Here is a 24,062-nt window from a genome sequence, read left to right on the forward strand (position 1 = left end):
GCGGTCACCAGAGCTGTACTAGAAAAACACTTAGAAAACTGGGTTCGGGTTTGTACAGCCTATCTGTATTGTTGGTTGGGTGACATGGGACATGTATGGGTCTGTTAATATTATAATAATTATATATAATATCTGTCACCGTCTGCATGTCAAGGGCTAGGGGGAAGGTGTGCTTGGAACAGGATGGCGCATGGGGTTTGTTTGAAGGATGAGACCCCCTTTGGAGACTGAGGACTATGGGTTGGAGCAGAAACCAAGGAGAGTGACAGCCCTGCCACTGCCGGAGCTTCCCACACCACTGTACTGGAGTGACTTACACAGGGATGCTCAGTTTGTCCTTGATTTGGGAAAGGGACTGTCCTATAAACACGCCTTGGTAACTCGCTAACTCACCAAGTCCAGGAGTAGGGGACTGTTATCTTTTAATGTGTAAGGTACAACTTGGCCCTCCGTGATCCGGGGTGGTGATGGAGCTGATCGGCTCACAGCCTGGAGCAGTGAAGCTCCCTACGCAGCCTGCAGGACCAAAGCACAGCTGTGCACCGTGACCAAGACACCAAGGCAAGAGAAGGCTAATCCCTGCAGGCACTGCCTGGACAGCACGGAGTTACCCTGAAACCTGCAGCAGCCCTGATCCCACAGCTCCCTTCTAGCAGGGGTGGGACTGTCAGACTCAGCACACCGCAGCCATACAGACCTGCAAGCCCCTTAGGAGGAACCTGGCAGCAGCACTAAGTTTCTCACTCCAGGAGCGTGGCCCTCCCAGGAGGTGGAACAGGTGGCTAGGCAGTGCTGGTGCAAGGAGAAGGGATGGTGTGAGCCTCTCTGGTTATGCCTTGGAGCGGGGCAGTGTTATGTGTGATAAAGCTCCTTGCATACCCATGAAGGGGCTCAGGCAGTAGCAGGGGGGAGCCCAAATCACACCCTGCTGGGCAACTCCCAGGTCCCTCGCAGAGGCCATCAGCCCAGAGCAGGGGGACACAATGGCAGGTGGGACCCTGAGCCAGAGACCCCTGACCACTGAACGCCTTATCTAGGCTCCTCCTGGGGCTGTCTCAGAGAGCCTCAGCCCTGCTGTCCAGGCATGACACCCATCACCATGAGCCATGGGGAGCAGCTCTCCAGATCACCTTTTGGACCAAGGAGATTGCTGTCAAGGGCTGGGACATGTTACGGGCTGCAGGGGAAAAGCAGTTTGGGATTGCACAGGACTTAATGGGATATTTAGGGGAGGAACCAAAGGTGGAACAAGAAAAGGGGTTTTGGTGACTTGGGGAGGAACAAGAGTGGGGAATACAGGGCTGAGGGGATAAAAGGGGTCAGTCGTGTGTAGTAGGTGGCTGATCAGTGTGCTTGTCTGGCCGTGCCCTGCCTGGCACAGTCTGTCCTGTCTGGACAGCAGCTGGAGTAGAACTTTGGTCTCAGGGGCTTGTATCTCCAGGGGCCAGGAACTGGGCAGTCTGAGTGCCCAAGTGCAGCTGCTGCAGGACCCACCTTGTACATACATTTTCACTAATGGACTTCCATCCTGTCAAGCCAGAGACAGGAGCAGGATGAGGCCATTGCTGCTGTCCATATTCTTGTGGGTGCTCTTCTGTGATCTGTGTGGCCAGCCGTGTCTGTGAATATATATGCAGTGGATATGTGTGCTCTGTGCTTACTGGGAGCACATCTTCAGCCTTCCTACTGGTTGGCTATGGGGACGTGGGGCAGCAGCAGCCTTGCCACTCTTGAGCTGTTGCATTCAGATGTAGTAGTTTCCTCTAATGCGTAGCAGCTAGGTTTTTAAGGTACTTCACAATTGTTTGTTCCTACCATCAGCATCTAACAAACTTTATGGCTTCTTTCCATTTTTATAGGAAAAAACACCAGCCTGGTCCAGACACTGAAACTTGTCAACTGATGGGACAGAGAGCCGAGGCACTTGGCTATACTAGGACACTAAAACATAGGGTTTAGCCAAAGAAAATTTCCCCAACGTGGAGGCTTACACCTGCCAAACAGTGTAGCATTCTTGGGAGGCTTTTCTATACCTCTTCTCCATTTCCAGCCTTTCGCACGTCATGGTATTCCTTTCGACTTCTTTTGCAAGCTAGCTCTGGCTCTGCCTTCTGCTTCCCCTTATGCTTTGGTTTGGGTTGCCCAGTGTGAGCTGCTGGCTGTAGGCTGTTTCTGCATTTCTGCCTCTAGCTTCTACTTGGAGGCTCCTCTTGGATGTTGTGACTGACCTGCTTTTTCTTTCTCTTTTACTGTATCTCTCTCCCCCCCAATCTGTCTTTTGCATTCTCTATTCTTCCCACCTCCATTACTGCAGGTTCATCATGCCTAGTGGCATATAAAAAGACTCCACCACCTGTCCCACCTCGGACCACATCAAAGCCGTTCATCTCTGTCACTGTGCAGAGCAGCACTGAATCGGCGCAGGACACCTACCTGGACAGCCAGGACCACAAGAGCGAGGTGACCAGCCAGTCAGGACTCAGCAATTCTTCAGACAGCTTGGACAGCACCAGGACACCCAGTGTGACGAGGGGAAGCGTTGTGACTCCAGCAAGAGAGACTCCAGAGTTACCCCAGAAAAATGCAACTTTGAAAAGTGACAAAGGGACTCTGACTAACGAAGAGCCTAAAGTGGAGAATATTCCCAAAAGAAAGCTGTCGTCTATAGGAATACAAGTATGGAATAGTTTGTTCTCCTTTGTCCTAAGGAATGTCTTTAACCCATCCATTTAGCGTGTGCATTTTGTGTGACTAGGTGTGCATCTGAACTCACTTAGAATTAGCAAGAGAAACTGCCTTGTCAGACTAACTTCCTGTGTTCCTGGGGGTGAAATACAGCAGAAGCTTTCCATAACAGACCAGAAAGGACTAAGTTCTTTTAGTAAAAAATCGAAATGTTTCATAAAGCGGTGGGACCATGTTAACTTCCCTCTAAAGAGGCCTTTTGCCGTTAGTATGCCTGTGCTGAGCCTGTGCTCTGTACTGTGTTACTTAACATCAATCTGCTCCTTGTCCATCATGATTCTAGAGACAACTTTCTTCTGAGAGGTGAGCCCTTCTACTTGCCATCCATGTAGTATGGTCTGCTGCAGTGTGAAATGGCCCCAGGGCTGTAGGCAGGAGGGAGCAATTCCTTGCTGTCCACTGTTCTCAGCAGGTTGCTCCTTCTCTTGCTGGAATCATTTAGCTCTGTGGAAATCAAGGGAAATGAGCTGTTGATTACATAGTCAAATGAGAACCCACTGAGTAGTGTAAATCCATGCTTCATTCAGCAAAACTTAATTTATCTACAATTGTACACTCTTCTTGTGGACAGATTTCCCAGTTAGAGACGCTGGCTGCTGTGAGCACTTGTTTTGTCCCAAAGTGCTGGTCAGTGCTGCAGGCTATTACCTGCAGATAGGACCTTGAGCGCTGCTTGGGCAGGTCTAAATGCAGGATCTGGTCTTTGAGCCACCATGTGTGGGTGTGAATAAGTTCTCCATTGGCTTTATAGTAACGCTAGCTGGCGAGCTAGGTACGTGTGATAGCGAAGGCTTTTCTGCAGGGTCAGTGGGGCAAAACACATGCTGAAAGGGCAGCAAGGCAAGAGAACTCATGTTGGAGAGGCTGACTGCCATCTTCCCCTGTTCCTTTTCTGAGCTGGTTCCCCAGCCACTGGCCCCACAGCCTGGATTTCCCTCCTAAAACCTTCTAACCCTCTTATCCAGAGCTATGGAGGTTATCAGTCCCTAGGAGAGAGGAAGCTGGGCTTTGCTCTCTGTCTTAATCAGATATCTGCCCTCTCTTGAATCTTTTGGCCTTCCCCTGTGTCGGATGCCACACATGCAGCTGCTCCCTCAGGGGGACACAGCCCTTCCCCAGCGTCCCACAGCCATGCAAACAGCAGTGGCGGGCAGACATGAGTGCTCTTAGAGCAGCTCCTTGGCAGCAGCCCAGCAGGATACAGTCCTGATGCTCAAGTGGAGGCAGACCTGAGTGGTAGCCTTGTGCCTCTCCTAAGACAGCCCTCCAGTTGGTGTGTGGTGTCAGCATGCTGTGTGTGTGCAGCACTCCTGGTCTACTAATGTGAATTCCAGCAGCAAGTTCTTGTGTCTGGTTTTGTCTGTATTTTTTTTTGTTTAATAAGGTTGACTGCCTTCAGCCAGTGGCAAAAGAGGAGCCTCCTCCACCAGCCACCAAATTCCAGTCCATCGGGGTACAGGTAGAGGACGAGTGGCGGTAAGTGAAAGACGCAAGCTTTTGTAGTTTCCTTTCTTTTAAATTGCAGTTTCCTCACTTTTGCTTAGACCTTCTCCCCTTCTTTGTTCCAATATGAGTGGTGTTGAATGGGGGCCCATGGAGAGCTCTTCTTCCACAGCACACACCCGCTGCAAAAAAGCACTTGTTCTGTAAACAGCCAAATGAATGGGAGTTTGAAATAAAAAAAAGTACAATAAGTAATTATAGATGTGCGTCAGTCCTCTCGTCTGAACGGCCTATTGCAGTAAGCAGGCAACCTTATAATTTTGTCTGTCTGAATGTGTGGTGTGTGTTTGTGTGTGAGGAGGGGCAGGGCGGGCAGGGTGAGGCTCAGCTGCAGGCATAATAAACAAATGCGTTTCACTGTCAGTGTGTGAGGCCAGCCAGGTTGAGTTCTGCTGTTTTAATGTTTACTTTTGATCTCTCTAGAAACAGCCACTCTCGCAGCATGTCCTCCAAACAGGACGCAGACTCTGACACACAGGAACTTAATAACTCTAGCTGTAAATCATCTGAGAGGAGCCTTGCTGAGTGCCCCCAACACAACAACTCCGTTGGTGTTGATGCCACTACCAGGCAACCAGCCAAGCCCTCGCAGATTAAGAGAAACCTCTCCTATGGAGAAAACAATGACCCAGCCCTCGAGCCTTCATCTCTCCCTCCTCCTGACCCCTGGCTTGAGACATCCTCCACCTCACCATCAGAACCCACACAGCCAGGAGCCTGCCGGCGGGATGGGTACTGGTTTCTGAAGCTGCTGCAGGCAGAAACAGAGCGGTTAGAAGGCTGGTGCCGCCAGATGGACCAGGAGACCAAAGAGAACAATCTCTCTGAAGAAGGTAGGTGTTGTCAGGCTCTGGACACCAGACTGGAGCAGCCTAGCGTCTCCTCCCTCAAGAAGGAGTTGTAATTGAGTATTGGATCAGCTTTTTGCAGTTAAATTGCGGTGACCCCGTGGAGTAAGGGTAGAACACGGAGATGAGTATGGATAAGGTAACTTCCTATAGCAGATATGGTAAGAAAAAATACTGTGACGCAGCACAGAAGTTTTTCAGGGGATGGTGCGGCTCCTGACCATTCAAAACTGCTGAAAGCTTAAATGGATTGCTTTCGGGGAGGCTGTGGAATCTTCCTCCCTGCCTAACCCGTTGTACTCAAGTGGGCAGATGAAAGTTTAGTTGGCAGTGGGGTAGGATGAACGTGACCTCTGAGCTTGTTTGATCTGTTGAATTGGTGGACTTGTCTTCACAGCAAAGAGGAGGTTTCTTCATATGGGAAAGCTTCACTGAATTTGTACTACATACACCAAAAGCACATGCACAGGGACACAAGGCCACTAGATTGTATTGGGTTCAGTCCCAATTGGGCTTGTTTCCTTGTTTTCAAATGAGTTGGCACAACCTGTCCTCGCACTGAAAATCATGCCTATGGTGCATACAGAGTGACAGAAGTGGGTGACTAGGCTGCGGAGGGCAGGATCTTTGCTTTGAATCTGGTTAATTTTTTTTTTTGATACCTGAGAAAGGTGAAACAATGGTGAGACTCAGTTATAGCTCACTGTCACTGCTAGGGCTTGGGGAAGCTCATCTATACTACTGTAGTAAGGTGTTGCACTGGCTGCCAAGCTGGACAGGCAGTGCCAGGGCTCTCCCTGCCTCAGGGGATGTCCTTATTTTGCCTGTGTCAAGGGTGCTCTGGCAAGAAAAGGCACCAAGACCAGTGTGGCAGTGTATCTGTGACCTCTATGAGCAATCTCCTAGTAGATTCTGTAACCGAGAAATTGGTGGGTGCAGAGACAGCCCAGCTTACGCTTGTCCCGAGACCTATAGACATTCAGAACTGATTGAGTAGGTGCAGCAGCAGACCAGGGAGGGGAAGGGGAATCAGTCCATCCCTGTTCATGGTGCAGTTGAATGCACTGTGGGGGTCTCAACCCTGCCTTCGGAAGGGAAAAACCCATACAGTGTTTTTTTCCATTAATGAGCAGAGGAATGTTGCCATACCTAGAAGCTTCTTGGAAAACCCACAAAGAGCAACATGAAGTCCTGGGTATTAAAAGCCCTTGCCTGTCAGTATTTTAATCCCTTCTGGTAAATAGAGGTTGGAGACAGTTCTGTCCCTTGCCACCTTCACCTCCTCCATAAGTGGAAGAGCAGGTTGTGATCTGCAAGCAGATGCCAGCAGATCTTCTGGCTGAGATTGTGCTGGTGGCTTGTCTGATGGACTGAAGGCAGTTGAAGGTACTTTCTGCACACTCAGTCTGGCCTGCTTTTGACCTGCTCTAGAAGGAGCAATAATAAATGGCAAAGACAGATGTAGATTATATTTTTCAATATATCGCCTTTTCCTGAGAGCATTTACTTCATTAGGGGTCTTTGAAACTCCTTTTCTAATGAATCGAGTGTTTCTTTGCTCCAGAAACACTCGAGTTCGTTGCTGCATTTAATAGTCTACTCAGCTGAGGTCTTTTTCTCTTTCTGTCTTCCATAGTCTTAGGAAAAGTCCTGAGTGCAGTGGGCAGTGCACAGTTATTAATGTCACAGAAGTTCCAGCAATTCCACGGCCTCTGTGAACAAAACTTGGTGAGTCTGGATCTATTTCTCCTGGGTTTTGGGAGGGAGACATCTCTGTTTCACGAGCACTATGGGAACATAATCAGGTATTAACAGGCTACTGTCACTGCAAAAGCAAAGCCAAAGCAGCTGTAGCCTACAACCAGACCACCATGCTGTGATGGATGGATGCTGATTTAAAACAGCAGCTGAGCAGTGGGAGGCTGATTGCCTCAATCTCTCTTCTGAATAGGCAGTTCTTGGGCTGTGCCCTGCTCAGGGATGAGTGTTTGCAATTCCCTTAGGTGCTTACATGAGCATAGGAGAATCTTCCTGAACTGCTGATCAGGGTGCGCTGAACACGCTGAATCTCTGTGAGGCTGAATTGTCAGCCGGCGACATTGTTGTGTGTCCTGGAAACTGCCTCCTTCCTGTAACTTCTAAAGGGCTTTTTGAGATGAACCACCAAGGTTTTGCCAAATAGGGGGGAAATGTTTGAAAAGTCTACTGTTCTCCAAACATGCTTGCTTTGCATGTAGATTATGTGGATGGTAAAACAGTCCCAACAGGATTGTCCCTCACTGGTCACACAGCACTGTTTGACCCGGATCTCTTCAAATGTAATGCAAGGGTTTGCCCTTGCTGATAGCTGAACAGGGCTGACATGGGAATGTGTAGGAATCTGTGCTGATTTTCCCCTCAAGCTTTATTGTGATATGGATTTTGCAAACTTCCTCAGAAATGAATTCCCCTTTACTTGAGAATGAAAAAAAAAAAACCACCCCACAACTTAGAGAAACTCAGGAAGGAGGAGGGAGGGAGTGAAGTGCTGAGCACCTGCTTGCTGATCTCCAGCTGATCACAGCTGAGAGCTTCGCAGCAACACCGCTAGCCACCAGGATTTCAGCAGAGTTTTGTGCTGAGGTCTCTCTTGATGCTTTGTGTTGAGTTGCCCAGATCTGTTCCCATGCTTTCCTGAGACAATCCAAGCCTATGATGGCAGTTCAGATGTCTCAGAACTGGGAAAATTCTGTTCTTGGGAGAACCTTAAGCTACTTAAAGTTTTTCAACCTAGCCTGAGAAATACTGATACTTCCAGGTTGTTCTGTGGAGGGATGTAGCAAAGTAATTTTGCTCATGAAACCTATATTGGCTTCTTGGGATTGCTGTATGCTGGCATGCAAGTTCTCCAGGTGTCAGAGCTGTGCTTTGCCTCATATTGTGTCCATTTCTGTTATAACCCACCCTGAAATCAGGATGTCTGTGTAAGAAACCAGTGTTCTAGCTCTAAATCATGTGCTGGGGACCTTCAGTTGGAGGCTACTGCTGTAGGATTCACACTAGCTGGGGAAGCTTTGGGGAGAGCAGAGCTATTGCTTTCTGCTACAGAGAGGCTCCTATAGTAGAAACAGAATCTCTGCTTCCAGATCTTTGCATAAATAGTTTTGACTGTAAACGATGGCATTGTGTCTCTATGTATTTTAGGGCTGGTGTCTCCTGTGGGTTCTTGATGTTTCGCTTGTCAGGTAGACTTACAAGGAGCGAATACTTAAGCTGTGCAGGCTGCTCTGCTTGTCAGAAGAGTATATTCTTTCTGAAAGGTGTTTTTTTATATTTTTTTCCTCTAGAACCCTAATGCCAATCCCAGACCCACAGCCCAGGACCTAGCTGGGTTTTGGGATCTCCTGCAGCTGTCCATCGAAGACATCAGCATGAAGTTTGATGAGCTGTACCACCTGAAAGCTAATAGCTGGCAATTGGCAGAGACACCGGAGAGAAAGGTGAGTGTGGGGCAGTTGAGAGCAGCCGGAGCACCTTGCAGACATTTTGGGTATCTGAGGTTTATTTCTGTCTGCAAACAGAAGATCTCTAGGGCTTTTACCATATTGTATTTGTGCAGTGTCATCTCACAGCCTTGCAATGCACTGAGACCTTTCCTCTTGAGCAATCACGGGAACAATTCTGGACACGGGGAAGAAGTGTTACGATGGAGAGAGACCAGAGCAAGGAGTGGTGTATGCTTAAAGCAGTGATACAGAGGCCTCTAGTGTTACGAGCACTGTATGAATAGGCTTTAACTGTTCTTGGGGTGTGAGTAGTGTAAAAAAATCACCTACTGGAACCTCTTGAAAATGCAGCATAGGCTCTGTCCTTGGGCTAGGCTTCCTAACTAGACATGAAGGGTAGGAAGGAAGACTATGGCTCTGGTGCAGGGTGGCATATTAAAATTTTGCAGTTCCAGAACAAGTTCAGCCTTCATGCTGCCTGTGCTGTGCTCTGACCTATAGCTGGGCCAGGCATAGTCTGCAAACTCTAGTCTGCTTCACAGAAAGCCTCTGTACTGTGAAACGCAAAACGGCACATTTCTAGAAATTGGGGAAGCTGATTTTGAGTGTCTTGCTCAAGAACTGCTACTGCTTCTTTTACCTGATAGTCAATCTCTTTGCTTAGTCCCTCACGCCATCAGAGTCCCCACGATATCAGAGAGCAAGCTTCTGTATGTGCATTTTTATTTTATGTTTGGGTTTTTCCTTACTGTCTCCCTAAAGGAAGAGAAGAAACCACCCCCTCCAGTGCCAAAGAAGCCAGCCAAGTCCAAATCCCAACTGAACCGGGACAAAGCCTCTGATTCAGACAAGCAGCGACAGGAAGCTCGCAAGCGTCTTATGGCAGCCAAGAGGGCTGCCTCCGTCCGGCAGAACTCGGCTACGGAGAGCGCAGATAGCATTGAGATCTACGTACCTGAGGCACAGACCCGCCTTTGAGCAAAGGGGCAGAGGAAGGAATCATGTGGTTTTTATAAGTCATTAAAAAGGAAAAAAAAGGTTCTCTCTAAACTAGTGTGATTTATTCAGTCTAGAGACAATGAGCCATCCTTGAAAAGGGCTCCTGAGTTGGCTTTTTTTCTCTCAGCTTTAAGTAATGAAGATTTTAAAAAAAAAAAAAAAAAAAAGAAAAGAAAAAATACCCCTCGTTTTCTCACTGGCTGTGGTGTTGCTGAATGGACTGAACAGACTCCTGGAAACTCCAGCCCCTCAACTTGGAACTTGTCTTTTTACTTGCTCTATCTAATGAGAATTATTAGCTTGTTTACAAGAAGAGGACAAGAAAACATGAAGCCTTGGGCACTTGCCATGCTGTGTGTTCTTCCTCCTCCTCAGTTATGTTCTTCCTTCTCATCCTTTATTTTTTCCTTCCTCCTCCCTTTATCCCACCTTTTGCATGGCTTTGTTTACCGTGTTAGAAATAACCTCTCTTCCACAGAGCTCCCGAAGAGAACACCCATTCAGTGTGTACTACTGTTGCACTCTGCTCGCAAGCAGCCTTTCTTGGGATATTTTTTTTTCCTTTTCATGGGGATATTGGGGTGGAAGGAGGGTGGGTGGGCAGGAACAGGGCAGTGGGTTTGTATTCCTCTGTTTTATTGATGTGAGAGGATAACAGGGTCTGTGGAATGTAATGCAGAGTTGTTAAAATGCAGCCCAGAAGCAAATGGTGCAATAAGCTGGCAAAGGGGGGAAGGGCTAGTGCTTAGCTGGCTGATCCTGAGGGAGCGAGCAGTACCCTATTCCAGGCACAGGAGGGGAGCTGAAGGTCGACAGAGCAACTATGGGCATGGTCCACACATGCTTCACTTTGATTTTTCTCCTCTTCCCTGTTTTTCCTTGAATTTTCCTTGAATTGCTTGTTGAGAAAGAAGCTGCTACACTGGGGAACCTGTTTCAAAGTGGGCTGGGGAAGGGGTGGGCTGGGGAGAGTGTGATGGCATTTTAAGGTGGGAGGACTGGGTTTTGTACAAAGAGGAAGGCACAGGTAGCTGGTAGTAGGCTGCCTGCCTGTATGTATGTGTACATATGCACATATACACTTAGTAGTACCTGTACATTTAATTCATACACACGTATACATGCCCATATGCACAGTGCAGATGGTTACTAAAAGCACCTTGGTGAGAATGGGCATATGTATAGCATATATTTTTACATGTACTATATCTAGATGTCTGTAAAAGTGTGTGTAAAAATATATACCCTGTGTGTAATCAGATGACTATTTTTTCCTTATCTCCCTGCTCTTTGGGTAGAGGAAGGATTGCTAAATACTTTTTAGCCCATTTTCCCCTTTGTAGATCTCCTTTTTCAGTCTGGCTCTTGAAGCCAGAACTGCTACCACAGAATTCTTTGCCACCCCATCAATAAGCATTTGGCCCCATCCTGAGTGATCTTGCTGGGGATTTTTTTTTCTTTTCTTCACTTGCTTGAATGAGTTGGGAGACTGTGTGTTACTTTCGTGGGGGTGGGGGTAGAATCCCAAAGAAGTTTCAGCCAAGGGTGTTGGTGATCCAGAAGGCAAAAAAATAAATAAAAGTGAAATCCTGAATGATGTCTGAGTGACCGTTGTATACTGTCCAGTGTTGTCCATGCAAAGGTGCTGTTAGAGCTTTCTGCCCATCTGTCATAAACTTTGAAACACAGAATTAGGTTCCTATCAAAGCTTGGTCATAATGTAACTCAAATTCAGCATTGGGGGTAGAGATATTGACTTCTTGGGTTGCACTGTCAGGTTTTGGGGGAGGATTGTAAAGATACAGTTTTAGAGATACCTAGCATTGAAGTTGAGAATGCCAGGGAAAGGTGGAGGTTTTTTGTTTGTGTTTTGGGGTTTTTTTGCTGCTGGTCTTTTTTTTTTTTTGGTTTGTTTTTAAAATTATTCTTCCAAAAGTGGCAGAGGCTGCTGCCAGGGAGCTGGCCTGGAAAGCTGCTTTTTCCCAGGCCAGCAGTCTGTGGGAACAGCCCATCTCTTGTAATTGTCAAATGATCATCTTCACTCCTGGCCTGAGATTGCTTTTCATCCTGGATTGGTCGCACCAGGCCCTCAGGGTCTCTTTTGTGTGCTGGAGCCAGGAGAGGTGTAGTGGGGCGTTGATGGCAGCTGTCCTGCATGCATGGGTCTGTGGGGCGAGGCCGGGCAGCTGAGGTGAGCGTGTGTGCCTGCCTGACTCTCATTTTGTTTCCTGCCACCTTGGAGGAGAAGAACTTACAGCAGCAAGGACAGCTGGCTGACTTACCATAAAAAAAAATACTAAATAAACAAATGCAGTCTGAATTTATAGCTGCTTGCAGTCTCGCTCCCTCTTTATTCTCAGCAGCGGCTGGTCTGTAACGGGGTGGATGGGGGGCTGCTGGTGGGAGTCCCACCCCCTTGCCTCACAGATGACTTGTGCAGAAGTCATGCCCTCTTCCACCTACACAGGTGGTCTGTGGGGATCGGCTGGCAGGACGGACACACACACCCCCAGTGGTTTACCTGGGTGTCCATCACAGCGGACTTTTTATCTATTTTATACCCTTGGTTTTATGGCTCCATATATTTAATCTCTACAGCTTTATAAATGTACATATGTATATTAAAATATATACACATTTATACAAATCTAGAAGTATATATCTGAAAATAAGTATTTATACACAACTTTACGGATTTGTATATAAATTGATGTGGTTTTATAGCTGAGCATCTCTGGATCCAAAGGAAGTGGGCAGCCAATCATGGGGCTGCCTGAGGGCACGTGGGTATGATGGTGTCAAGATACGGCTGTCAGCCAATCACAGAGCTGCATGACGTTTAACAAAATGGCTGCTCCCTGCCATAAAATGGCGGGTGAAACAAAATGGCTGCCCCCTGCGTGTGTGGGGGTGGGCCTTCTGTGTAAAATGTACCTCCGGGTAAACTAGTAGGCGGGGTGACTGCTCAGGCCAGCCAATCACAACAGACCGTGTGTGTTGTGGGGCTAATAGCCGCTGAGGTGGCTGGGAGGGGGCGGGACTTCTGGTGGTAGCAGTGGGCGGGGCTGGGGTGTCCCGCCCCCGCCGGGCGGTGTGAGGGCGGGGTGGCGGGGCCGGCCGCGGGCGGGACGGACGGACGTGCCCTGCCCAGCGCGGGGGGCTCGGCTGGGCCCGGCGGGTTCGCCCTGCCGCTCTGAGCCCGGGGCGGGGACAGAGCGGCGCCCAGGCCCAGCTTCTCCTCAGCGCCGCCTGTGCTGGGGGGCGCGGGCCGGCCCGTGCCTCGCACCTCCGGGCCCCGGGACTCTCCACAGGCGCGGCAGGCTGGGCCTGCCTCATGGCGGGTCGTCACCGGTGCCGGCCCCGCCTCAGCATAAACCCCCGGTGCCTGTGCTGAGGGCTGCAGCAGGCGGGGTCTCCCCAGCTGAGTGGCGGCCGCTGCCGTGCTGGCCGTGCTTCCCCCGGGCTTCTCGGGGAACAGCTGCCTGCTCCACCGCACCGGCTTTCCTGTGAGCACCGTGTGTGCCGGCTGGCTGCGGGACTCCCCTGAAACCACCTCAGCACCCTTTGCTCAAGTCCACCGTCCCAGGCAGCGCTGAAACCTGGGGGGCCGTTGGAGCCAGGCCGGCATATGCCCGGAGGAGCGGTGCCAGGGCAGCGGCTCCCTGCATTATCCAGGTAAGAGAAGCACAGCAGGAAGGAGGAGGATGGTTTGCGCTGCCACTGACCATGCATCCGTGGGAGCCTGGGGGCCCTTGCAACGCATAGCTCTCCCTGCCCTCCAGCTGCGCTGCTTTGGGGCACAGCCTGATGCCCCGCACTGCTTCCTTGCCACAGAGATGGGGGATGCAGCTGCCAGGGAGGGTCTCCTGAAGACTTACCACCACCCCGCCCATGGGTGTTTTCAGGGTAGTGTTGGCTGTGGCATGAGAAGTATGAGAGCACCACGCTGATGCTTCTGCGCTCAACGCAGTGTCTGAGCGTGCCCAGGGCAGAGCGCAGGCCGGAGAGGGCGGGCTGCAGGGCTGGGACAGGGCTGGGGGCGGTGAGCGGGCAGGACCCCTCCCGGCAGCGCAAGTCTGAGCTGCTGTTCTGGGAGGCGGTGGCGGGGGGGGGTCAGAGCCGTGCCTCCCACCGCGGGTAAGGACACCCAGCGCTGCACGGGAGGGTGAGGGTGCCGGCTGTCCCCCACCCCCCGAGCTCTCCTTGTGCCTGCAGGGAACGGCTGCCCAGCTCCCTGGGGCAGGGGGTGCCTGAGCCCTGCTGGGGGTCGGTGGCCCCTTCCCCATGGAGGCGAGTGCAGGTCCCTGAGGCTGTGCCTGACATGCCTGGGGGTCCCAGGGGCCTGGCCGAGGCAAAGGCACCTTGGTGCAGCTCAGGACCACTGAGGCACTACCTGAGGCTGCAGGAGGGGCAGGCAGGGCTGAGGGGCAGTGGTTGTGTTTTACCCAGCCATGCCCTGCACTTGCTGTGCAGACCACCTCCCCCAGTTGGGCTGGCAGTCCCCTGCCCTGGCTGAGTCCTGGCTCCAGCCCCACCTGGGCACCCCAAACCCCCTGGGTGCCCCAGCCACATTCTTCACCATGAGCACAAAGCACCATTAGCCCACGCAGGGTGGGGGATGCCCTGTTTCTATTCCTGTCGCCAGAGTTGCCCAGGGCTTTCCCTGGAGCTGCACGAGTGAGGCCAGGTGCCTCCATCTTTCCACAGCCATTGCCCAATGCCAGAGGGGACACAGCGCCCCTGGGGTCACCCTGTGCCACAGGAAGCCAGGGGTGAGGGGGCTGCAAAGGGCTTGAACCGGTGCTAGCCCCCACTCCAGCCCCTGCTATGGCAGAAAGCAGATACCCGTCTCGAGGCAGCACAGGGACTGCAGCCCTGAGCTGATACATGTTGGAAGACGTTAGCAGATGAAATACCTCTCCCAGTGCATGGAAGAGGCTGGCCAAGCCCCCGGGGCAGCACAGGAGCAGGCACAGCAGCCCAGAGCCCAGCCTTGCTGTGTCCCCGTACTGCCACATCGATGCTGGGAGTGCAGCAGCCTGCGGGTCCGTGCCCCTGCCCTCTGTGGCAGAGCAAGGCTGGCTGGGGCTGCTGCTCCAGGAGCAGTGCTGCAGGACCCCTGCCGGACTCACAGGGTTCTTGACCCAGGGAACTGTGTGTAGTGTTTTTTTTTTTTCCCTTGCCAAGGGGGTAGTAATGATGCTGCCTCACTTTTCCAGTGCTGGCCAGGAGGAGGGAAGATACAAGTGAATCAGCCCTCTGCTGCTGCCAAATGCTTTCTGGCTCCCAGACACCAGGATCAAATGTTGTGGGAAGCAAGCACATAACAGCTGTCAGAGCAAATGATGGTGGCGTAAGTGCAGGCCCGTGCCAGTCACTGGCCCCTTTTTTTTCCACACCCAGCAATGCTCCTCAGGCCTCTTAAGCTGCTTTGGCTGAGTGTCAGGGGGTGGGGGTGGGGGTGAGGGAGGAGCAAGTGAGCTACCCACAAATGACATAGTCCAGCTCATATATATAGAAAAAAAAAGCCACACAAAACTAAAAAACTTTTATTTGACAACAGAAGGACAAACAAAAAAGATATTTACAGTAGTTTTTTGCTCCATAAATTTCATTCCAATAATCCCTGCCCTCCCCACTCTTTCTGGTCCATCCCCAGGGCAGCAACACCGGACCGTGGCACAGGTGCAGCTGTAGCACTCCTGCCCAGGGGGAGGAAACCACTTTGGTTTGGCTGGGGCAAAATAAAGGGAGGAGACTAAAAAGCCTCTCCCTCCCCTGGGGGAGGAAACAGAACTGCAGTGGGGTGACAGGGGAAGGGCTACCTAGTAATAAGGGAGGGGGTTCTAAAATTCAGGGCTTTCCCCAGAAAGGAGGCAGAGGGCAAAGGCTGGACATAAAATGGAACTGGGGGAGATGAGGAAGGGGATGGTCACAGCCACATGACGAGCATCCACCTGACATGGTGCCCGCTGCCTAGCCAGGTAGTGCCAGAGCTGGAGCCATCCCTGCACTGCACAGGGGCAGCCAGCCCACAGGACGCACTATTGGCAAGCCCTCCTGCATCGCCGTGCCAGCACTCCCTGCCACCTTCTCTCTGAAGAAGAAAAAGAGGGAATGAGGGGGGGGAAAACACTGGTCCCCAAAATCAGTGCTTTTCCCTTCCAGGCCCCATCATCCTCCAGTGTGCTGCTCTCCCAGCACTGCTGGCTCCAGCCCCTGCACAGCACCAGATCCTGTGGAGGTTATTATCTCTAGTCATGCAATTTAATAATCAGGCTAATTACCTAGGATTAGTGTTTCTCAGGATAGATAACATAGGTGCGTACGTAGCGCTATTTAACTTACATTTTACAGTGAAACAGCAGTTATCTCAGTCCCAGGACCAGCGCAGCACCCAGGCTCAGCGACAGCAAGCTATGCTAGGCTAGGGCTTGCCCTAGAGACGGAATAGCACCCCCAGGCCAGGCTGGGGGAGCCCCGACAGCTCCCAGCAGTCACCAGCTTGTCACTAGAGGTCACCAGTACCACACCACCGGGCATAGCCACACTCAGCCCTGGAGAGTGAGAGCAGGGCGGGGGGCGGAACAGGGAGCAAGAGGACTCGATCCCTCCGCGTTCCCAGGGCAGCTCATCCGCTCTTGGCCGATGAGACAACTCTGCTTTCCAATAACCGTGGTCTGCAGGCTGCGAGCGCTGCACTTGTAGAACGCACAGGCCCGTACCCACAATGCACCTCTTTCCAAATGTTTTTGGGTTTGTTTGGGGGTTTTTTGTTTGTTTTTTTTTTTTTTAAATAGAAAATAAAGACGTTGGATACAAAATTTCACAGTCTCAGCTTTGCGTCCACCCAGCAGCAGCCTACTGTCAGCGACTCGCAGGCTCTGCAATGCGCTCTCTGTTCTGGGACACAACGTGCACATATTCAGCAGGAACTCATGAGAAACACGGGGAAGTTGTGGAAATGCTTATAGAAGAAAAAAAATCATATAATAAATCACAATTAAAGGGGAAATGTCTCAACAGAAAAAACTGCTAAACAGCACCATAGAGATTTCTACTGGCAGCATCTGTAACACCCTAAGGCAGAGGAGGAGGGTCCCCTGTTTTCTGTGTGAAAAAAAGGCCACAGACTTCAGGTTTCCAGTTCATCTGTCCTTGGCCCTTCCCTGGGCAAGGCAGGGCTCCTGGCCCGCACAAGGTGCCAGAACGGCCCTCCACAAACAAAAGGAGGAAAGGGGTGGGGGGGAAAAAAGGCAGGGGCAAGATCAGAGATTTGGGAGAAAAAGCTTTTCATCCGTAGTCCTTAAAACAGACACCAACTTTTTAAAAAAGGTAAAATCTCTCTCTCTCTCCCTGAAGAAATGGTGTTGGCTGGACCCTTGTTGACAGGAGAGAGAAAAAGTCAGCAGGTTTTCCAAGGGGAGCTCCACAGTAACCATCGGTGGCGGCAGGGAGAGGTTGCTAAAGCTGCAAAGGTCTTTTCACAGTGGCCAGATTGCAGCAGCTGCATCCTCCCGCACACCCAGGGCACCATCCTTAGCGGCGAGGGCAGCAGCAGGGGCCGTCTCCCCAGCGAGAGGGTGGTGGGATGGGACAGTCCTTCCTCTCCCCTCTTGGCTGACAGATCCCAGAGCCCCAGGGAAGGCAGGAGTCCACTTCTGAGATGAGCTGGTCGGGGGGGGGGGTGCAGGCAGACAGGTGGCACAAAGCCAGGAGGGTCCGGCACCCTGCAGGACCCGGCCCGGGTGGTTATTTGGAGATGGAGGTTCCCGGGGGCTCAGTCTGGGGCAAGAGGGGCAGCTGCCCGCCCTGCCGCTGTGACTCCAGCTCAGCCGCTTTCTGCAGCGCCACCTCCACCAGCAGCTGGAAGCTGCTGAAGTCGTCACCAAAGAGCTCAGGGGGCGTGGGGGGTGGTGTGTTAAAGAGTCCACTGGTGGGGCTGGCTGCCTCGGCCCGGGCCAGCAAGGTCATGGTACTGCCGGTGGCACCCAGCAGCGCTTTGGGGGCAGGGTCCGGCTCTGCTCGCTGCAGGCCAGGGGGCTTCTCTTGCTCGGGGCTGTGGGCGCTCACCACTGTCAGGTTGCTGCCCAGCGCCTGGGCAGGGTGGCACAGTACCTGTGGGCACACGGACATTGACAGCACCTTGGAGGCCCCCGCGGCCGTCACAGGAGGTACCACCAGCACCCCAGAGCCAGCAGCAGCCCCCCGTGGCAGGGCCACATCACCAGCTTTGCCCCCGCGGCGGGAGATGGTGAACTGGTTGGGGTCCTTCCCGTCCTTGCGCAGCATGTCAGGGAGCAGCCGCCTCCTGGCGTTGATGAACCAGTTGCAGATCTGGGAGGAGAGAGGATGCAGTGCTGTCTGCCTGGGGCACCAGGAATGCACAGGGCCCGCCGGGGGGGTGGCAGCCCAAAGCCAAGCCAGCAGAAGCCCCGCCAGACCCAGCAAGCAGCTCCCGAAGGCCCCAGCTACCACCGGTCTCCTCCCCCAGCCCCACACCTCCTCCTTCTCTGGCTCCTGAGAGGCAGAGCTACTCCTGGCAGGGGTTGCCCAGCCACCCACGGAAACCCCAACGCCGGCTGCTTCCTGCCTGGCACCCCCTGCCTGGGGCAGCCCTTTCCTCTTCGCACCCCTGTCCCAGCTGCCTGCGGTGCAACGCTCCCACTCAGCCCTGCCAGACCACCCCACCAGCTCTCCCTGGGTCTTGTGCACAGGTGCCAGCCCCCCACACCTGCTCACCGTGCTGAACAAGCAGACCCTGGACAGCCTAGGGGCCAAGCTGCCCTGCGAGCCGGAGCAAGGCTGCACAGAGCTACTAGAGCTGCAGTGGCTCTCGAGCAGAGCTGCCTGCTCCTCAGGGAAGTCCTGTGCCCCCACCACAGCCCCGAATTCCAGACAACGGACTGTGCCCAGCCTTACGCAGGTAAAGCGGGGTACAGCTCCCAGCTCCCGCGCAGAGGCTCCTGCCACCCCCCAACCAGAGGCTGTGGCATTGCAGAGAGCCAGCTCAGAGCCCCACGGCCTCCAGCAGGTCCCCGGTCTGGGGGGAGTTTTCCCTTCTCCAGGCAACCCACCCCAGAGGTCAGCATGCCTGGCCATGCTTCACACGCTCATGCCAGCGCCAACATGCTGCCACCCTGGACGGGAGCACTGAGGCTGCATGGAGCAGAAGGCCAGCAGGACAGCAGCATGGATGGAAAACCCTAAAACCCATCAGTTTGCAGACCTGCAGCCCCCTGTCCTCTAACAGAGTGGCAGGGATTGCGGCAGTACATCAACACCTTCCCACGCCTCCTGCCAACCAGTGAGGTTACGGCTAACTTTAAAGACTCTTCCAAACATCTGCATGCCAAAAAGGCAGAACTCTGCATCTACACCTCTGGAAGCCCTTCAGAAACACAGGGGCCATGTATTCAGTCTCAGCCAGGTATTGTTTCAGCATCTTTATATAAAATGCTACATTAAAATAACTGCCTTCTTCCTAGAAAACAATTAGAAGAGAATAAATCACAGAAAAAAAAAGACTGATCTTTCCTAAATCAAGAGCTACATAAAATATTTTTCCCCAGGCAGAAAGAACTTACCACTACTTTGATCACAGCAAGATCTCAGTTGTCCTTTTTTTGTCTTTGAGACAATATTTGGCATTTAACACCCTCAAATACACCAGTCTCACCTGCTTTTCCCTTCCGAACACCCTCCCTTGCAAGCCTTAGCTGAGTCCCCTTGATGTGATCTTGCAATCCCACGGCCATCAACCGCTGTAATCCCCAACCAGAGGGCTGGACTCCCATCAGAAAGCCCAACCAACTCTGCAGCGCTCAGAAGGCCCCCAAAATCCTGCCGGTCCGCCCGCCATTCTCCTTCCAGCATTCAACTCCCTCTGGTAAACGCGGCACGGAGACAGGCACACACAACCACCAGTGACGCTGCAGGACACCACACGCATCACCCACCAGGGCAGCTGGGATACTCCTCGGGTTCAAAGCAAGCAGCTCTTTTTAAAAAAAAAAAACAAAACCCATGGCCATCACTTGGCCCCACCACCAGTACACGCTGGACTGTCACTTTGGGCAGTGTCTGTCCCCACCACCACCGCGAGACGAAAAGTCCATCCCCACAGGAAGGCATGAGCTTGGAAACCTGCTGTTGTCTGGGAAGCCTCAGCAGGAGTGGGGACTGCGTTCTCATCTCCCAACTCTCTGCAAGGGAGACACATGGCTTCCCAGTGTCCCTGAAGACCCAGGGTCGCTGTGCTCCCAATCCCTGGCCACCGGCACCTGGCTTCAGCTCCCCAGGCCGCGAGACCAGGCAGGGAGATGCAGAAATAAACAACCAGGGGATGCTGAGCCAGTGGCTGCAGCAGAGCCCTGCGCTTAACAGGCTCCCGGAGGGGTCAGGCTGACACTGACGGATCGAACCCAGCAGCCGCTCCAGCCTTGCAGTGGGGTGCCCCACACCTCCACCTCTCATCAGATGGAACAGCCCCCACAGCATCCTGTTGTCACATCAGGCTGACAGAAATCCCAGTGACAGCCCTCAGCTGGCCCTGGGAAATGCCACCAGGCTGGGACCCCCTACCTGGGGGGGACAGGAGCAGCCTCCTCACCAGGCGCACGTCGCCTGTAGGGGGTCCCACAGGGCAGACAACAGTCGGCACACGGCAACACCACACGTCAACACAAGGCCACATGCCTGCTAACACCCTCCTTGGTCCCAAAAAGCTCGGGGCATGGACAGCCAGGCATCTGCCAGTCCCACTGCCGCAACCCCTGGGGTAAACCCCCCCATGCCAGGCAGCACCGTGCCAACCCCAGTCCAGGACAAGCCCAGACTCCCACAACCCTAAACCCATTGCTGCTCCCCCCAGCTCTGACTCAAGCCCTCCCAGGACCACCAGCCTCCCCGCTTGGAGCAGCTGCCCAGACACAAATCTGTTGCACAGCCAGCATTGAAAGAAATACATTAAAATTAAAAAGAAAGTTTGCTTTGCCAGCCAGGAAAAAGAAAACCAGACAGCCACTGCCTACACACCGGTGTCTGGGCCGCGGCCAGGACAGCTGGCCAGGACTGTGCCGAGCTGCAGGGAAAGGAGCCAGAGGTGCAGAGGAAGCCCCAAAGAGAGGGGCTCGGCTGCAAAACCAACTGGCCCTTGCTTGCTCCCCTGCACACAAGAGCTGTTTCCCACCCCGCTGTGCCCCCAGACCAGAGAAAAGAGTGAAGCCCCCGCTTATCTCCTGCCCTGCCAGGCTGGGAAAGGGCCCTGGGCAGACAGGGGTCCCCCCGCCTAGAGGCTGCTGGCCCTTGTGTGGCTCAAAGGGACAGGCAGCTGCAGGCCGGCTCTCCCTGCCACCCTAACAGCAGACAGGGTGAAAGCCAAAGCTGGAAGGAAAAGCACTGCTCACCCCCACTGCTAGCCAGGGCTCCTGGCCGGGCACCTGTCACAGCACCACAAGAACATCGACCTGCAAGCAGGAGCAGGGCTGGGGGGACTCCTGCCCCGGGGCACCCAGCTGGGCTGGGCTCCCCTTGATGCAACTGGTGTGACTGGGGCCAAGTGGCACAGCCAGTACTTAGTGCTGCTAATGGCCCATTGGGGTCAAAGCCCAGGCCAGCCTCTCTTCCCTAGGATAGTTCTCTGCGTACAGGGGGTGGCAGCTGTGGCCCCTTTGCTGGGGGTACCCAGGGGAACAGGATAAAGCTGAAGCCTGAAGCTAAAGCCCTGAAGCCCTCCCTCCTGTGGCAGGTTTTACTAAAAACAAGGTACAGCTTAGTTTGCCCCCATCCCAGTCCCTCCATCTGCTGCCTGGCCAAAAAGCTCTGCTCCAGCATTGCCATAAAACTGGTCCCTGGGGCTCAGACCTCTCCCAAAAAGAGGCTGCCCACATCGCAGGTGGCTTTACTTCCCAGCCATTCCCTCCCTTGTCTCCTTGCTGCCCTTCAGAGAGAAGTGGTTCCAGCGCTCTAAGTCCTTCGGGATCTCTGGTGGGGTTCTCCCACTCTGGCCTGTCCCAAGCACCGCGGCAGAGGACCCAGCTGCGTCCCCGGCATGTGGGGGACTGGCTCCTACCTGCAGCACGGAGAGGCTGGTCTGCCCCGAGAGGCTGAGCTTCTCCTGCTCGGAGGGGTAGGCATTGAAGCGATGCTCGTACAGCCAGTCCCGGAGGATCTTCACAGACTCCTTGGGGAGATTGCCCCTTCTCTTCCTCTTGTTGGACTGCAAGGGGTCCGGGGACGTGGCGCTGTCGTCCTCCCCGAGGTCGCTATCCGACATGGTGGAGCTGCCCGCAGATCTCTCCTGGTTAAAGCCTGGCAAGGTGGAAACCAAAGCGCGGGCATCAGGCGGCATCCCGGCCGGGGGAGCGGGCGCGGGCTGCAGCCGCAGACACCCCCCCACCGCCTCCGAGGTGGAGAGCGGCTCATCACCCCCTTCCCGGCCGGCCGAGGGGGGGGGATCCAGAGGCAGGGCCCCCCCCCGAGGGGAGGAGAAGCTACAGGCAGCGGCGGAGACAACAGCCCACCCCGCGGCACTTCGCTCTGCCTAAAGAGAGCCCCTGGAGGTCTAGGGAGACGGCACAGGCGGGAGCCCTGCGCACGCAAGCGGGGTTCGGGGGGAAAGGCAAGGAAAAATGAAACATTTAGGGAGAAAATATCAAAAATAATAATTTTTTTAAAAATCTCAGCAGGGGGAAAAGGGCCGGAGCTGGAAGGTCGGAGTTGCTTCGGGGAGATGGAACCACGCGGGGTCATTGTGCGGCGGGGATGGAGGCGGGGGGTGGCGGGGCCGCCCCCGCCGCCCCCCGGCCGCAACAGGTAGCGCGGCCCCGGGGCCACCCCGTCCGCCGCCGACACAAAGCCGGGGGGAGCGGCGAGCCCCGGCCCCCCCCCGCCCCCGCCGCCGCCGCCGCCGCGAAGGAGAAAGAAAGAGACGCTGGAAAACTCGCCCGCCGCCCCAAAGCCCGCACCCCCCCCCGCCCCCCGCCCCCGCCCAGGGCAGAAACCGGCCCGAAAACAACCCCCGGCCGAACAAACAACATCGGCCAAGTTAGACGCGACGCGGAAAGGGAACAAAACCCGCCCGAGCGCGCCCACCCGCGACTCCCGCAAACTTTTCACGGCGGGGGCGGCGCCCGGCCCGGCCCGGCCCGGCCCGCACAAAGGCGGCAGGGCCCCGCCGCCCCCCGGCCCGGCCCGGCCCGGCCCGCCGCGCCCGGCCGGGACTCCATGTTTGCCGCCCGCCCCGGCTGCGCTCTTACCCCCGGGCCGCCGCCGCCGCCGCCGCCTCGGCCCTTGCATGGGCCGCGCCGGGGTCGCGCCGCCGCCGCCGCTCCGGTGCCGGTGCCGGGGGTGCGACGGGACCCTCCCGCGGCGGCGGGGCGGGCGGCCGAGGCGCAGCGAAAAGTTTTGGGTGGGCGGCGGTGACAGATGCCGAGACAGAGTTCCCTTTGTTCCCGAGGAGGCAGGAACTCGGCCGGGCCCCCCGCCCCCGGCCCCGGCCCGCCCGCCCCCGGCTGTCACCGCCGCCGCACCGGGCAGCGGGCACCCCAGCCCCCGCCCCGCCGAGCCCCGGGCCGGTACCTGGCGGCGGCGGCGGCGGCCCCCCCCTCCCCCGCCGCCCGGAGCGGCCCCGCGGTGGGGATGGGGCTCAGCCCCCGCTCCCGGACACGGTGCCCGGCGGGAGGGAGCCCCCGCACCCGCCGGGCGGCAGGAATGCGGCGGTAACCCCCACCCCCGCATAGAGCTGCACCCCGGCACCCGCACCGGGACACCCACACTGGGACACCCATGCAGGGACACCCGCACCAGGGCACCCGCACCGGGACACCCACACTGGGACACCCATGCAGGGACACTCACACAGGGACACCCACACCAGGGCACCCGCACTTGGACTCCCACCCAGGGGCATCCACCCAGGGACTGCCACCCAGGGACACCCACACAGGGATACCTATGCAGGGACACTCGCACAGGGACACCCGCACCAGGGCACCCACACTGGGACACCCACACTGGGACACCCATGCAGGGACACCCGCACCAGGGCACCCGCACCGGGACACCCACACTGGGACACCCATGCAGGGACACTCACACAGGGACACCCGCACCAGGGCACCCGCACTTGGACTCCCACCCAGGGGCATCCACCCAGGGACTGCCACCCAGGGACACCCACACTGGGACACCCATGCAGGGACACCCGCACCAGGGCACCTGCACCGGGACACCCACACTGGGACACCCATGCAGGGACACTCGCACAGGGACACCCGCACCAGGGCACCCGCACTTGGACTCCCACCCAGGGGCATCCACCCAGGGACTGCCACCCAGGGACACCCACACAGGGATACCTATGCAGGGACACTCGCACAGGGACACCCGCACCAGGGCACCCACACTGGGACACCCACATCGGGACACCCTCACAGGGACTCCCACCCAGGGGCATCCACCCAGGGACACTCGCACCAGG

At 54.9% G+C, this 24,062-nt stretch overlaps 2 protein-coding genes and 1 long non-coding RNA gene across 7 annotated transcripts in view; 2 read left to right on the forward strand and 1 right to left on the reverse strand.

The window, feature by feature from the left end:
- The window catches only part of DLGAP4 (DLG associated protein 4), a 152,571-nt gene extending 141,394 nt beyond the window's left edge, over window positions 1-11,177 (forward strand). For all 5 annotated transcript variants that reach the window (XM_064465056.1, XM_064465060.1, XM_064465055.1 and 2 more), the window contains 6 exons: window positions 2,315-2,676; window positions 4,130-4,221; window positions 4,672-5,081; window positions 6,733-6,824; window positions 8,423-8,575; window positions 9,344-11,177. In XM_064465056.1, coding sequence (XP_064321126.1) covers window positions 2,315-2,676; window positions 4,130-4,221; window positions 4,672-5,081; window positions 6,733-6,824; window positions 8,423-8,575; window positions 9,344-9,559 — 1,325 coding nt within the window. In that variant the 3' untranslated portion in view covers window positions 9,560-11,177. The remainder of the gene's footprint in view (window positions 1-2,314; window positions 2,677-4,129; window positions 4,222-4,671; window positions 5,082-6,732; window positions 6,825-8,422; window positions 8,576-9,343) is intronic.
- A 1,507-nt stretch (window positions 11,178-12,684) lies between these two features.
- Window positions 12,685-16,826, forward strand: LOC135315651 (uncharacterized). Its single transcript, XR_010375131.1, has 2 exons — window positions 12,685-13,255; window positions 14,800-16,826. It is a non-coding gene; the product is annotated as an uncharacterized LOC135315651 (long non-coding RNA).
- On the reverse strand, window positions 15,116-23,091 carry TGIF2 (TGFB induced factor homeobox 2). Its single transcript, XM_064465061.1, has 3 exons — window positions 22,840-23,091; window positions 21,654-21,892; window positions 15,116-17,917 (listed from the first exon to the last, which is right to left on the reverse strand). The coding sequence occupies exons 1-3, from the start codon at window positions 22,877-22,879 to the stop codon at window positions 17,333-17,335; spliced, it is 864 nt and encodes a 287-aa protein (XP_064321131.1). The 5' UTR covers window positions 22,880-23,091; the 3' UTR covers window positions 15,116-17,332.
- Window positions 23,092-24,062: the final 971 nt, after the last annotated feature.

This window comes from Phalacrocorax carbo, chromosome 14, assembly GCF_963921805.1.
Source record: "Phalacrocorax carbo chromosome 14, bPhaCar2.1, whole genome shotgun sequence".
NCBI classification, from domain to species: Eukaryota; Metazoa; Chordata; class Aves; order Suliformes; family Phalacrocoracidae; genus Phalacrocorax; species Phalacrocorax carbo.